Source organism: Papio anubis, chromosome 18, assembly GCF_008728515.1.
Source record: "Papio anubis isolate 15944 chromosome 18, Panubis1.0, whole genome shotgun sequence".
Lineage (NCBI taxonomy): Eukaryota > Metazoa > Chordata > Mammalia > Primates > Cercopithecidae > Papio > Papio anubis.
The window spans coordinates 59106975-59122931 of NC_044993.1; the positions used below are offsets into that span (position 1 = coordinate 59106975).

Genomic DNA, 15957 nt, shown 5'->3' on the forward strand with positions numbered 1-15957 from the left:
ATCAGCATTCGCCTCCTCATCCTCCTCTTCCTTCTCTTGTTTCTCTTCTTCAGTAGTTATTGACACCTCAGTGTCAGGCACCACGAAGTACTTTCATGCATCATCTCATTTGATCCTGCAGCTTCACTAGAATGTAAGTTCCACTCATGACAGTGTATTCAGAATTAATTTTCTTGAAGAAAAAAAGGAATTTCTTGAGGGGCTTTCTACTGTCCAGTACTCATTGAGTGTCTGTTTAATGAATGTACTCCAATCCCATGAGTTAGATACGATTAGTGATGAGGGACCTGGGATTGAGACATTAGTCTAGTGACACTACATTCTAGACCGCCTTCCTAAGCACTTGTTGTATTGCATATCAACTCATTTAATCCTCACAGCTACGCGAGATACATACTGTCCTCCCCATTTTATGATTGAGGGAACTGAAGCACAGACAGCTTAAATAGCTGGTGACTGGCAGATGAAGTGACTTACCCGTAGTCCTGCAGGTGGTAAGTGGCAGCATCGTGCTCTTATCACCAGCTCTTGAGTGCACTGTGTCCTCTCATTTGTCATTGGTCTCCCCCAGTGTTCGGTACTGTGCCTTGCACGTGTTTATACTCAGTAGCTTTTGAATGAAAGACAGACTTACATTGCAAATACTACAGATTTCTGTGTCTTATTAGAAACTGCTTTTCTTGAATTACTAATGTAACTTTTAAATGAAAGATTGGTGAATATTTACAGATGTTGAAATACAAAAATGGGTGGCTGAACTTAGAAACCACCAAGTCGCAGGTGACTTTGCCTGATATCCATGTTCACAGACCTCCACAGCCCCTGGTGAAAACCACTTCTTCATATCCCGTGTCCGTTTGATTACACATGCTATTTTTTGTCATTTGCAGAGTCAACGGTTGCAGGAAAGTTTGAAGAAAGTGAATTACATCAAAATCTTGGTATAGTATATAATTTCATATGTTTTCAAAACATAACTTTTTTTTAAACTTCGGCAACTTAGAATGATTTTAGAACTTTAGAATGATTTTCTCCACATTTCAGTGGAATTGTGTCACCTCCAGTGAAAACAACAACAAACTGCCTATATTTATACAGTGAGCCTGAAGCGAAGAAATTTGAACCATACAATGTTTAATTCCTACGGTGCTTTTCATAGACTTTATTTATTGTGTTAAAGTTCAGAATTGCACGAAGATAAACACCATTGACTTCAGCTGCCCAAGGCCTTGGGCACACTCATCTTCCCAAAATGAAAACTCACTGTGTGCCTCAGAATGCTTTGGGCTTCTCTTTCTGAAACCTTCTGCCATCAGTTTTCATTTGCATGAAGCGGGAGAAAGGGAAAAGGAAATGGCCCTGCTCTTGTCTTCTGATACCTTCCTGAAGTGAATCCAACAGAGATTGCTCCCGAGGCATGACTAGACAAGGAAATAAGGATTTAGGAGAGAATGAGGGTCAGTTCAGGTTTGATTGTTTTTGTGTTTCGCTTCACTGTATTTTAGAACTTCAGGAAATATATGTCAAATTCTGATTTAAAAATTCTGATTTAAATAGGTTCACTGAGTGTTTCTTTGACAATTCTGCAAGGTATGCTTAAGTTTACAACTAACATTTGAGCGTATTTGGGGTTCAAGTCAGTAGAGTTTATTTTTCTTTTAGAACATGGTTTGGTTTAAATACAAAAAGTAGCCGAGCGTGGTGGCACACACCTGTAGTCCCAGCTACTGGGGAGGCTGAGGTGAAAGAATTGCTTGAACCCGGGAGGCAGAGGTTGCAGTGAGCCGAGATTGTGCCACTGCACTCCAGCCTGGGTGACAGACACCCTGTCTCAAGGAAGAAAAAAAATACATGGTTTTGTTGAAGGGGGTGTGTCTACTCTGCCTTCTGAGTGGGAGTCTGGAGCCAGTTGACCCGAGTTCTAGCTCGGTGGGGGATTCTAGCCTTGGACGAGGAAGTGGACCACTGGAAAAGCAGAAGGCATGAATCTAAGTTCAGAGGCCTGGGCCCTACTCTGAGCAGTGCCACAGGGTGACCCTGTGACATTGAGTCATTTTCTTTCCAGGCCTGTGAGCTCCACTGTCAAAGTATATTGGTTGGACTCCTCTGATTGCAAACAGAGAAGCAAATTATGGCCTCGCTTGAACAAGCTGTTAGGAATCCAGGCAGTGCTGGGCCTGTCTGCTTTCCTGCCCCTGCCACGCTGAGCGCACTCAGCTTTTCCTCAGTCATCGCTGCTCCCTCATTCTCAAATTGGTGGACCCAGTGGTGCTAATCACCAGTTGTTTTGGAGCATCTCTGTAGGCCACGCTGGCCCAGGCAGAAAGCCTGCTCTGTCCCTTCTTCCAGTGGCTATTTTCTCAGTAGAGGATACAATAATTGGCTAACACCATGAGGTGTTATGGTCTGTGAGTCATTGTTGTCATCACCGTCATCACCACCGTCCCAGCTGCTGCTTGTGAAATGCATGCATGGTATTAAGTACTTTACATGCGTTATTTCATTTAACCCTCCCAACAGTCTCCTATGTACATGCTGTTCTCTCTGCCTGGAAACACCGTTTCCCACCCCCTCACCCCCAATTCTTTTTATTTTTTTTGTGATGGAGTCTCGCTCTGTAGCCCAGGCTAGAGTGCAGTGGCACGATCTCGGCTCACTGCAACCTCCGCCTCCTGGCTCCCTGCTCAAGCAGTTCTCCTGCCTCAGCCTCCCAAGTAGCTGGAATTACAGGCACGCGCCACCATGCCCACTAATTTCTGTATTTTTAGTAGAGACGGGTTTCACCATGTTGGCCAGGCTGGTCTTGAACTCCTGACCCCATGATCCTCCCGCCTCAGCCTCCCAAAGTGCTAGGATTACAGACGTGAGCCGCGCCCAGCCTCCCCAGCCTCAATTCTTCTAATGGCTGGTTTCTTACCTTTCAGATCTTAATTCAAATCTCACCTCTTCAGAAAGGCCTTTCCTGACCACCCTAAGATACCCTCCCACCGTCAGATGTTACTCCATCCCTTGGGTCGTCTTCATCACTCTTATTACTATCTGAAATCAGATCTGTTTGTCTTTCCTATAGAAGCTTTGTAAAGGCCTTATACAGACTCACCACTGTCCCTCACCTGGGCATTAACACCCAAGACCCTAGCCCTGAAAGCCCAGTGCCAGGCCCCAGACATGCCCCCATCCCCTGCCACTCAGCTGACAGTCGTCTTTCTGTTTCCTCTGTGTGGATTCACCTTTTTGTGTGTGTGAGCCCAGCCATGGTTTAACCTTTTTTTGGTTCTTAGTTATATTTAATCCAGTATTTCAGATATTCAGAATTGACAGCTTCAGTATCCACTCAGTCTATCACGTTGCTAGAACCAGGAGTGTCTCTAACCCTGTGTAGTATTTCTCACACACCTTGACATTTGAGACCACTGAGTTCAAAGAAAGAAAAGATGATCATAATATTCATAGAAGTCTTGGCACTCACCTCACTCTGCCATCTCCTAGCTGAGGATGGGAGAATGGGTGGATTATTTTGTTGCCTTTTTGTTCCTACTTGCTTATTGAACTTGCCCCCCTATTTAAATATGAAGCAACCCCCCCCCCCCCCCCCCGCTGCCGCCATACCTTTAAAAGTATCACGTTTTATTTGTGTAAGTGAAAGATGATGGATGTGAAGGCACTTAGCACGGGACTGGCCCCGTAAATAACTGGCAGATTTGAGTTCACATCCTGCTTGATCTGAATCCTGTCCACACGGTCCTTTCAAAAGTTAGTAGAAAAGATCTTGGGCCGCTGCTTCTTGCCTTTCCAAGTTAGCATTTCCTGTTGAGGCCCTACCAGTGAGTCATCACACTCAAAGAGCCTTGGAACAGAAGTTTTATGACTAGAGCCATAGTTCTGGGATTGTTGGACGCTTAGAGATCTTCTCCCCCAGGACCGCCCACACGCCCCTGCAGTACCACAGAGCCGGCCAAGGACATGGCTGCTTGTGGTACCCTGACCCCATGGCTTGACCAGGTCAGGGTATACTGTTTGATGCGGAACAGGAACTCGCTGCTGGATTATCATAATACATAATGCAGTGGATGTCTTCAACTGTTAGGAAACCCACTAATGAAGTTAGTCGTCTGTGGCCTGTCTTTAATAATAAGTAAATATATTAGAAAATACACACATCCACTTCTCAGCTGTGCTTGTCTACATCTCCAGCAGGACTTGCATCTTGTTCCAAAAGTTTTACAAAGGGGAAGAAAGTACTTGTTTCCCCCTCTTTTTTCCTGCGAGTATAAAAACTTCTAGTTGGCCAGGCACAGTGTCTCACGCCTGTAATCCCAACACTTGGAAAGCCAAAGTAGGAGGATTAATTGAGGCCAAGAGTTCAAGACCAGCCTGGACAACATAGCAAGACCCCATCTCTAAAAAAAAGTTTAAGTTTCAGTAAATCTTGCATAATTTCTGGGATTCTTGAAAGCATGGGCTCTCTCAGCACTGAGTCTAATTTCACTGCTTCTTACTGATTTGAATCTTTAATGTTAGACCTATGTTTATCCCTTATTAAAATTTCCCCTTGCTTTAATTTCAATGTACCAGTGTCAGATATCTTATAATTCACAGTGTGCTTTCAGGGGCTGGCTCATAGTTATTTTTGAAAATTTTACTAAACATTTGATTTTTGTTTTTCTAGCAGCTGAAATTAATCTCTGAACTTTTTAGTGTGTTTTATTTACAAATATGGCATCTCTAAGCGAGTTTTTGAACTCAGCATTTCATTTTGAAGGTGTCTGGAGTTTAATGTTACTTGGTAATATGAGACTTCCATTCTTCCAGGTGGAAGATGAGCTCAGCTCCCCAGTGGTGGTGTTCAGATTTTTCCAGGAATTACCAGACTCAGGTCAGTGAATTTTAAAAGAGGGTTATTTTCATATCTGTGTTGAAGGCTTTGAATTTGATACCATTTCAAGTTAAATAGTTCAAAATATTTTTATTGCGAAAAATCTTCAGTCAGCATTTCAGAAAAATGTAATAATGTTCATGAAAACTTCAGTCCGAAATGCCTTAGCATTTTGCTGATAGTTTGCGGTGATTAAACCAGGGGTTCCCAAATGCCAGTCCCTGGACCAGTGCTGGAATGGCTGAGAAAGAGTTGCTTGAACATAAAGATTTGTGGGCCTTACTTCCCACATATTTTGAGTCAGTAGGTTGTACCCAGGAATCTGTATCTTTAAAGAATGTCCCAAGTGCCACCAGTCTAGTCCAGAGCACCATTATTTTTTACCTGGATGGCCATTGTCCCCTCTCAACTGATCTCTGACTTTCATACGTTCTACACAGCCCATTCCAGACCATTCTCCACCTGGCAGAGTGAGGGTTATAAGTGGAAGTCACATGGTGTTGAAACTGGAAAGGTTCCCTTGTCCCCCTCACGGGGCACGTGATGGGGGTGCGGCTCACTTCTTCAGTGCCCCGCTGCTGCTCAGACCTCTAGGAGAGCATACAGACAGGCAGGCTGTGGGGCTCCGACCCCATGGCAGCATCTAGGGGTGAATGTTTTATAGCTCCTAAGGCCCCAGTGGGTATGTGTTATAGTGTGCTCTTTTAATTTAGTCATCTGTAGGCAGCTTGTTTTAGCTCAGTTAGACCCCCTTCCTTATCACAAGGACAGAGGGATTAATGTATCCCAGGTTCTTGCCTTGGTGTACCGGAAGAATGGGATCACACGATCACACATGGGCTTGGAGAATGAGTGCAAGGTTTATTGAATGGAAGTAGCTCTCCGCCAATGGGGGAGCCAGAAGGGAGATCGTTTTCCCTTGGAGTTGGGCCAGTCAGCGGCCCTGGCCGAACTCTACCTCATCCCGCTGGCCGATGGCCTGCTGGCTTGCCGGTCGGGGTGCTCTTCTGCCGGCCTGCTCTCGATGACCAGCCCCTTGTGTCTTTTTTCCACCAATGTGTTCCTCTTGCCATCCGGCCACTTTGGTCTGCCCACTAGGGTCTTTATAGGCCCAGGATGGTGGTGTGGCGGGCCAGGGTGGTCTTGGGAAATGCAACATGTAGGGGAAGGCAGGAGTGCCTGTCCTCACGTAGGTCTGTGGGGTGGAGCCCTAGCCAGGGACCGGCCTTTCTCTCCCCAGCAATTCCCTTCCCTGTTTCTGTGTCATTTAAAGGGACCCCGCTCTTCCCTTCCCAGCACTCCTGTATCAGTGTCACTTCCCTGCCCAGAGCCCAAGGGTATCTTACCGTTTCAGTGGAACAAAGGCCAGGCTTTCCCACGCCCCATGAGGCCTGCACACTCTGCCCCGACTTCCCCTCTGCCTTCCCCCCTTCCACTCTCCCTCTCGTTCATTGTGCCTCAGTCAGACCAGTCTTTTCCGCGCTGCAGGAACACTGCCCTTTCCTACTGCAAGGGCGTAACACTCGGTGTTCCCTCTGCCTCACACACATTTCTCTCTTCTGGTGCCAGCTCCTCCTCACCATTTTGGTCTCTACTAAGTATCCCCCTCCTCAGAGAGCCTTCCCTGCCTATCCTGCCTGAGGGACTCCATCATTTTCTATCAGAGCCCCCAGCTTCTCTCGTGACACTAACAACCACATGGAGTGATTTTCTGTCTTTATGGCCCATTTCCTCAACTAAAATGTAAGCTGCAAGATGACAGAAACCTTACCTGCCTTCTGTCTGAAGTGTTGGGCTCTGTGCCTGGCATGGGTTGGTGCCCACTGTGAGGCCTAGTTGGATGATCGTGGCACTCACAGACCTCACACGGTGCTTGGGAGACTGGTTACTCACTTACAACAACTGCTGTTTCCTCTTGAAATCCCTTGAAAGCAAACCTTTTCAAAAATGAAATTAATCATTCTGTTTTATGTGAATGTATTCAAGTGTCACATAGATCATGAGGAAAAAGAAACGTAGCCCTTGTGTCAGATAATACATGAGAATTCAGTAATACGAGGCAGTGCCCTCGGGCTAATATTGGGATGGGAATGAAGTGGGGTTGGGAGGGTGTTTCTGGTCAGCTGTGTTTCTGGGAGTGACTGCCTTTCTGTGTTTCGGTGTCAGATCCGGTGTTTAAAGCTGTCCCAGTGCCCACCATGACACCTTCGGCAGTTGGCCGGGAGAGGCACTCGTGTGACGCGCTGAATCGCTGGGTGAGAATGGCAGTTGCCTGCCTTTCCTTTCAGGTCCTGGCCCATCACCGTCCCACCTGCTGGTGAGGGTGACGCATGCTCCCGTATGGGAACTGAGGCCCACAGGAGGAGCCGCCCTGCCAGTGCTGGGCCTGCTCTGGGGTTCTGTTCCCCGTTCTGTTACCGCCTCACGAGCTGGGTCACCTCTGGCAAGTCCTTCCGGCATTGCTCCCTCACTTTCCTTGCTGCCGTATAAGGCTGTGAGATAACAGGCAAAATGTGGGCTGCAGGGCAGCTGCGGTGGGTTCTGGTGAGCCCGGGCAGCACAGCCGGGAGCCCCAGGCAGAGTCTGCCGAGCATCTGCGGCTGGCAGTGTGAAGCCAGGCCTGCGCTTCGGTAGCTTTTTGGGCACTGGATAGTAACTCTAGGATTTGAGTCTGAAGCGTGTTGTGAACAGTGTGGGATGGCGTCAGCAGCGGTCCTAGCCAATGCTGGACACGCCCAGCCTAGCAGGGTTGGCAGGTAAGTCCTGGTACACCCATGCTGGGGCTCAGCACAGCTGTGAGAGACCATAGAGCTGAATGTCTCACGCAGAAGGGAACTGGTCATCATAAACGAAATGCATCAGTGCAGGTTACTAAGCAGTGTCGAGTAGCCTGTTTTATGGCAACAACTACAACACCCCACCTGCCACTCAGAGAAGTGACACTGGGGGTAGACCACATGTCAGCAGTGGGTGTCGCTTAGTAATGTGTTGTGGGTCATTGTTATTTTTTTTCTTTTTGTTTACCTGTATTTCCTAAATTTTTCTACGATAAACTCGTATTAATAAGAAAAAAGCATAAAATTTACTGTTTTTAAAAAGCTGCGCTAAGTATTCAGAGACAGTCAAAAGATGAGAAGGAACCAGTTCTCCGGGAGCCTCTTTGGTCTGGGGCTGAGGGGATGAGGGTGGGTCCTGAAGACTTCTGAGTCCCTCGTGACAGGAGGGTGTTCATTTTGTCCTCCTCACAGCTGGGAGAACAGCTGAAGCAGCTGGTGCCTGCGAGTGGCCTCACGGTCATGGATCTGGAAGCCGAGGGCACTTGTGTGCGGTTCAGCCCTTTGATGACGGCAGCAGGTAACCAGGCTCGCACATCCCTTGCTCTTGTTCTGGGGCTGCTGGGTGGATTGGCTTGCGCTTATGATACTCCGTTCTCCTGGAGTCATTAGCATCTCTTTTTGGAGGGGCATTTTCTTTTCTTTTGGGCTAAATTTAGGTAGATTAGCATTCCCATGTAACTTATCAGAATCAGAATGAGAATTCAGAAGTCACCTGAATTGGCTGGCTTGGTGGCTCACGCCTGTAATCCCAGCACTTTGGGAGGCCAAGGCAGGCGGATCATCTGAGGTCAGGAGTTCGACACCAGCCTGGCCAACATGGTGAAACCCCATGTCTACTACAAATACAAAAATTTAGCCAGGCCTGGTAGTACACGCCTATAGTCCCAGCTACTTGGGAGGCTGAGGCAGGAGAATCACTTGAACCCAGGAAGCAGAGGTTGCAGTGAGCCGAGACGACGCCACTACACTTCAGCCTGGGCGACAGAGGAGACTCCGTCTCAAAAAAAAAGTCACCACCTGAATTCCTTTTTTGTTGCTGTTGAGTCGGTCTTGCTCCGTCACCCAGGCTGGAGTGCAGTGGTGCGACCATGGCTCACTGCAGCCTTGACCTCCTGGGCTCAAATGATCTTCCCACGTCAGTCCCCGAGGAGTTGGGACCACAGGCACGAGCCACCACGCTGGACTAGTTTTTGCATTTTTTGTAGAAACGGGGTTTTGCCATGTTGGCCAGGCCGGAATTCCTGTATTTTGATGTCTTGTGATCTTCGGTTTCCCACTGCAAGGGTTCTCACTCCCCACTGCACGTGACAGTCACCCGGAGCTTTACACACACCAGGGGCTGCCCACCTCCAGAGAGTCTGGAATGAAGCCTGGGGGTCTGTGCTTTGGTTTTTATTATTTTTTTAGAAACAAGGTCTCATTTGTCACCCAGGCTGGAATGCAGTGTCTTGACTATAGCTCACTGCAACCTCGACCTCCTGGGCTCAAGCAGTCCCCTGCCTCAGCCTCCCAAGGAGCTGGGACTACAGGCGAGCACCACATCTATTTTTTTTTTTTTTTTAATTTTTCATAGAGACGTGGTCTCACTATGTCACCCAGGCTGCTCTTAAACTCCTGGCCTTAAGTGATCCTCCTGCCTCAGCTTCCCAAAGCACTGGCCACTATAAGGATTGTCTGGCCACAGCTCTACAGGCTTAGTCTCTAACACTGCAAAAGTAAGCCAGTGAGCCCTGAGGCCCGGCACTGTCCCCATCTCCCTGCCGTTCCTGTGGGGACACCAGCCCACCACAGTACTTCCCTTTCTCTCCGTCATAGGAATGTATGGAGTCTGTGGCTGGCTTTTTATGCTGAACCTGTGGTGTGATGTCTCCAGCCTGCCTGAAGTAGGCTTGCTGTGGGAAGAGTGATTTCTAACACTGGAGTGTGTCATTGTGGGCCACATCTGTGAGGGAAACACTCCACGCCTGCTACAGCCGGCTGTGTCGTTTCTAACCCTAATTCTTCCATGTCTGGGTTGAGTGCCTTTGTTTTTAAATCTCCACGGCTCCAGGTAACTGGAGTACCTCAAGCTTTTGACCTTCCCGGTAGTGGAAGAGGGAGCCCTGCCCTCTTGTCATTGGCCATCTCGTGAGCATTTCTCTGACATTTTGTGAACATCTTCAGTTTTAGGAACGCGGGGAGAGGATGTGGATCAGCTCGTAGCCTGCATAGAAAGCAAACTGCTAGTGCTGAGCTCTACGCTCCAGTTGCGTGAAGAGTTCAAGCAGGAAGTGGAAGCAACGGCAGGTCTCCTATATGTTGATGACCCTAACTGGCCTGGAATAGGGGTTGTCAGGTAAAGTCTTAGCCTGCCACTTGATGTTAGAGATTTTTCTGTATGAAGAACACGGGTGGGTCATTTTGTGAACCACCTTAGAAATCCAAGATGACTGTGTAGTCACAATATACTTAACAAAAATGCAACTCAGTTTTCTGAGCATTTACAAAAGCACAGTGCAAGCAGGTGATTCGGCCCACCATGGCACTCAGGGAGGGGAGTTGCTGAATGTCTTGCCTGTATGTGCCGACTCTCAGCTACCTAGGAGAAGATGCCGACAGGTATAGATCACTGACAATGGTTACTATCCAGGGCATATAGAGAATTGCAAATCAGTAAGAGAAGGAACCCAGCTCTTGGGGAGAGAGAACTCCCCTGTCCTTTCTCATTCAGTGGGTGCAGTCCTGTGGCTGCTTTCTCTCGCCTTCAGAGGTGAGGCAAACCTCTTTTTGTATTGCACATGAGACTTCCAGACCTTGCATGGAACTAAAGACTTAGGCTTTCGGCTGGGCATGGTGGCTCATGCCTGTAATCCCAGCACTTTGGGAGGCCGACAGGAGGAGAGATCACTTGAGGTCAGGAGCTTGAGACCAGCCTGGACAACATGGCGAAACCCCATCTCTACAAAATTACAAAAGTTAGCCAGGGGTGGTGGCACACACCTGTAGTCCCAGCTACTCGGGAAGCTTAGATGAGAGGATCAACTGAGCCCAGGAAGTGGAGGTTGCAGTGAGTCAAGATCATGCCACTGCACTCTAGTCTGGGCCACCGAGTGAGACCCTGCCTCAAAAAAAAAAAAAAAAAAAAAGGCTTTCCTGTGACTTTCTCTTTACTCCTGGCAATCTATACACCTGTGGCCTTCCTGAAAGTTTGGTCTGGAGACACTCAGAGTAGCTCTTTTGCCCATTGGTTCCACTCCATTGTCTTGCTAATATCTAGAGGTTTCTACTCCACCCCTAATCCTGTATCAGAAGAGACATTTGATCTTTCAGGCTGAAATGCTGTCGTTTGATGTTATTTTAGGTATGAACATGCTAATGATGATAAGAGCAGTTTGAAATCAGATCCCGAAGGGGAAAAAATCCACGCTGGACTCCTGAAAAAGTTAAATGAACTGGAATCTGACCTAACATTTAAAATAGGTAATTACTTTTATAAGTCAGCTGTGAGGTTTGGAAGGACATTTGCTAACTGGCTTTAAAGAAGATGGCTTATCTCTTGGAGGGTTAGCATCTCTCCGGCTGAGTTCCGGGCGAAGGTGCGGTTCTGAGACCTCCCTCCCGTTCTGCAGCCTTGCCAGGCCTTTCTCTCTGTCCTTAGAATCTCCGTGGAGGAGACCCCTTTGTGTGTGGCCAGGCCACTGGACAGGAGAGCAGGTCCACATCTCACCCATGACAGAGGACGTGGGAACCCAAGTTTGTCTCATTTCCTTTGCAGGCCCTGAGTATAAGAGCATGAAGAGCTGCCTTTATGTCGGCATGGCGAGCGAGGACATGGACGTGGCTGAGCTCGTGGAGACCATTGCGGCCACAGCCCGGGAGATAGAGGAGAACTCCAGGGTCCGTAGCACCCATCAGTGTTCATTCCTTTTCCGAGTTTTGTCCCACCAAACAGCAGGGGTCACGAGGAAAGGAGCTGCCCTTGGGATGTCTGTTCATTCTCTCTTAAAGTCTGTCAATATTTCCTGTAAGCTGGGTCTTGTGCCAGGTGTCAGGGATGCCAAGTGGGTTTGACAGCCTATGCCCCAGTGATCTCACAAGCTCAGGGGGAAAGATCCACATACACGCTGTGTAGTAACCCCGCCTTGGAGAAGAGGGCGGGTAGCTGGACACACAGGCAGACACAGTCACCCCTGCCACCAAGGTCAGGGAGGACTTCCGCTCTGGAGCTGTGTCCTGAGGGTGAATGAAACGGGCTTCTTTATGTGTGGTTCCCCCCATACCCCTTCCCTACAGCACTTCCCACCAGGAACAGACCTACTGCTGTGGGTCCCTTAGTGTGGAGGACCAGGCTAGAAGGCTGATCAGGTATCCTCCAAACAGATCATTACTTCCTTAAAATCACTCAAAAGGAGAGAAGAGGGACCAAGGTAAGACTGCTGTAAAAGGAGAGAGACATGTGGCCGAGGAGCCAGCTTCATTCCTTCCTGGGTGGACTCCTTGAGGTTTCTTCCCAGCCTGACTTACTGACTTCTCCGTTTTCAAGAATACCTACCAAATGAGGCTGGTCACCAAGGTGTGTCTGCCTAGGCCTCTGTGAGCATTTTATCCGCTTGTCTTTGATTTTCTATTTTTTTTTACACAGCATTTCAATGCAGGATTTCACTGACGTGCTTTTGAAATATTCCCTCAGTGCCATGTTACTAGCTCTTCTGGGCCCCAGGCGAGAAGCTTAAACAAGTAATGCCTTTCTTGGTCTTAACCGCAGCTTCTGGAAAACATGACAGAGGTGGTTCGGAAAGGCATTCAGGAAGCTCAGGTCGAGCTGCAGAAGGCAAATGAAGAACGGCTTCTGGAAGAGGTGAGGCCCCCGACGGGCAGCAGGCTGGGGGAACCGCCGCGAGGCCAGGTGACCCTGAGCACTGGTCCTGTCTTGCAGGGGGTGTTGCGACAGATCCCTGTAGTGGGCTCCGTGCTGAATTGGTTTTCTCCGGTCCAGGCTTTACAGAAGGGAAGAACTTTTAACTTGACAGCAGGTAGGATGGCGTAGCCGCCACCCAGGTCTCATTGACCTTGGGAGGTTTCACCAGATGCCCTTGGGTCCCAACACTCTTCGCACTAAGAAGCCCGGCCTGGTTCCCATTCTTCATCACTGGATGTGGGCTGGGCATCTGAGAAGACAAGGTCTGGTGTGCCCTGCCCTCCTCCCCCTACACCCTGGCGGCTAAAACAGCAGGGAAGCAGCTACCCTGCTCTCCGCAGCTGTTGCCACCGCGAGGCTATGAGGACACGCCTACTCAGCCATGCAGACTCTCAGGGTGCTGTGTCTTGGGCACTTTGGTTCAGGGTTAATACTTCTTGTCTTCACGTGTGTTCTGCGCCAGCAGAGGACGGCTTTTGCAAGCGGCAATGCAGAGACTGAAGCATGGAGCGCTGGCACAGTTTATTTTGAACCAGGCAGCCAGCAAGCGTTCCAGCCGCTGGAATGTGGGGAGGGTGTTAACAGTCTGTGACTCCTTTCTTGTTCTACCGAGGAAGTAATTTCCTACACTCGAGCCCCTTCCTTCATTCTTCCCCAGGAAACGATGACTCCATTGTCATGAAAGCAAAGATAATCTGATTTCTAATCTCCCAAGCCTTAGCCTTCAGCAGAGGCACCCACTTCTTGTGGCTACAGTACGTTTCCCTGTTGGGCCTGGCTCCCCGGGTGCGCTCATGCGGCACTTGAGTGCTGGCAGTGCTGGCCCTGTGAGGCGGCTTTCTCTAGCTCTCGGCACATTCATAAGTGCTCTCGTCTCCACCGGTCTGTGGCAGGCTCAGTGGCTGGAAAGAGGTTATTGGGGAACAAGGCTATGTGAGGGCAGGTGGTGTCTTCCAGGGCGGCCTGTGCCTGTAGTTTCCACCCAGCCCTCTCCTCTCCCGCAGGCTCTCTGGAGTCCACGGAACCCATATACGTCTACAAAGCACAAGGTGCAGGAGTCACGCCGCCTCCAACGCCCTCGGGCAGCCGCACCAAGCAGAGGCTTCCAGGTAAGTGACCCCCCGGCCCACGCTGAGTTCGGGTATTCCTTTGTTTTCTGGGTTCTTGAACTCCAGACGTCTATTTCTCTTCATTTAAGACCAACCACCGCCATCTCTTTAACCATTTTGGTGGCTGTGGAATTCAGCCTTGAAGAAATCCCTCGGTAGCATGCTAAGGGGAAGTTGGGGTCTTCTTCCCCAACTTCCCCCCAACAATGAAAGATGACATTGTCACTGTGGTGTTTACCCTCCTGCGCATTTCCTAATGAAGATGACCTTGAGAGTTCCCTGGCCTGGGGAGCATGTTGGTGTCACGCTAGCAGCTCTCGGTTTTCTCATCTCTTAAAACACCTCAGAGCCAGTAAGGATTTCTGCTGAAGCCGTGTCCAGAAGTAAAGCAATTATCTGTTGCAGAGCCAGCCTGTGTTGTGGAAGTCTCCTCACTGAGCCTCGGCGCGGTCTGTCTGCCCTTTCTGTAGGCCAGAAGCCTTTTAAGAGGTCCCTGCGAGGTTCAGATGCTTTGAGTGAGACCAGCTCAGCCAGCCACATTGAAGACTTAGAAAAGGTGGAGCGCCTGTCCGGTGGGCCGGAGCAGATCACCCTCGAGGCCAGCAGCACTGAGGGACACCCAGGGGCTCCCAGCCCTCAGCACGCCAGCCAGAGCGAGGCCTTCCAGAAAGGGGCCCCTCACCCAGAAGATGACCACCCACAGGTAGAAGGAGCGGAGAGCTTAAGATAAGACTCACTGTGTGGTTTGAGACTGTACTGAGTATTGTTTCAGGGAAGATGAAGTTCTATTGGAAATGTGAACTGTGCCACATACTAATATAAATTACTGTTATTTGTGCTTCACTGGGATTTTGGCACAATTATGTGCCTGAAAGGTAGGCTTTCTAGGAGGGCAGTCGGCTTGTCTACCTTCCTGTAAATGTAGAACCACCAGGAACTGTTTGCTGTCCTAATACCACTTTTTCCTAAGTTACCATAAACGCTTTTTATTCACAAAAAACACTTCGAATTTCAAGTGTCTACCACTTGGACCCTTGCTCTTTCTAAACATAAGCCTAAGTGATGAGGTTGCACGTGGCAACTTTTTGGTCAGACAGCTTTTCATTAGCATTCTCCAGGTTCTCTGCGACACTTCAGAGGTGAGAGTGGCCGTTTCCTTTGCTGTCGGTGTTAGTCGGTCTTTACTATGATCAACTTGCAATATACAACGGGACTGCTAGGCTTGAAGGAAAGCAGTGTTTGTGGGATTGTAAATAAGAGCATCAGAAACCCTCCCCAGCTACTGCTCTTCCTGGAGACTTAGTAAGGACTGTGTCCACTTGAGCTGTGGCAAGGCTGCTGTCCAGGACTGTCCTCTGCCACAAGCCCGTTTCTCCCTTTATATACTGTTTGTAAAGAGAAACTATGTAAAGTCTCCTCCTGACCATATATTTTTAAATACTGGTAAAGCTTTTAAATTGGCACATAAGTACAGACTGTGCTCATTTCTGTTTAGTAGCTGAAAACCCAATAGATGCTGACCTTCAGAGCCTGCTCTTCCGTGTGCTGCATAGCACCCACGTGGGTTAAAATCTGAAAGCAAATACCCCCCTTTGACTTGTCTCCCACTGAAGCTTCTGCAGCTTCTACTGCCCTGGCAGCTCACCTGGGCCCAACTCAGAAACACGAACCAGCAGATCACTCTCATGCTGATCCAGCCAGGCTCCCTGCTTAAGTCAGTAGAAGCTCGCTCGCACTGCCTGTTCCTCCTTTTCCGAAGTACTGCATCACTTCGTAGTAAGTAATGGCCCCTGTGCCTTCTTAGTCCAGCAGAGTCAAAACTTTTGGGAGACCTGAAAATGGGGAATTCACACTGGGTTTCTGGACTGTAGTATTGGAAGCCTTAGTTATACCATATTAAGCCTATAATTATACTCTGATTTGATGGGATTTTTGACACTTGTTAAAATGCAGGGTTTTTTGTGTTTTTTTTTTTTGGTGCAGATGATTAAAGTCTTCCCTATTTGGTGCAATGAATTATAGCAGATAAAATGGGGGAGGGGTAAATTATCACCTTTAACAAAATTACATGTTTTTATATATATTTGGAATTGTTAAAACTGGTTTTGCTGAAACATTTCACCCTTGAGATATTATTTGAATGTTGGTTTCAATAAAGGTTCTTGAAATTGTTAACAGTGAATTCAGTTTATAAATGTTATTACAAAAGACTTACCCAAGTACCTGAAATAGCTGCCG

At 48.4% G+C, this 15957-nt stretch overlaps 1 protein-coding gene across 7 annotated transcripts in view; it reads left to right on the plus strand.

Annotated features, from left to right (window-relative positions):
* Window positions 1–15957, plus strand: part of PDXDC1 (pyridoxal dependent decarboxylase domain containing 1) — a 59969-nt gene that overhangs the window by 42949 nt on the left and 1063 nt on the right. For 5 of the 7 annotated variants that reach the window (XM_031658426.1, XM_031658427.1, XM_031658425.1 and 2 more), the window contains 12 exons: window positions 891–941; window positions 4813–4876; window positions 7043–7131; window positions 8125–8230; window positions 9877–10048; window positions 11054–11172; window positions 11468–11589; window positions 12458–12550; window positions 12629–12725; window positions 13615–13719; window positions 14190–14422; window positions 15333–15495. In XM_031658426.1, the coding sequence (XP_031514286.1) occupies window positions 891–941; window positions 4813–4876; window positions 7043–7131; window positions 8125–8230; window positions 9877–10048; window positions 11054–11172; window positions 11468–11589; window positions 12458–12550; window positions 12629–12725; window positions 13615–13719; window positions 14190–14422; window positions 15333–15495 (1414 nt within the window). Of the gene's footprint in view, window positions 1–890; window positions 942–4812; window positions 4877–7042; window positions 7132–8124; window positions 8231–9876; window positions 10049–11053; window positions 11173–11467; window positions 11590–12457; window positions 12551–12628; window positions 12726–13614; window positions 13720–14189; window positions 14423–15214; window positions 15895–15957 lie in introns of those variants that run through there. The other 2 variants (XM_031658430.1, XM_031658429.1) reach the window with 2 other exon arrangements.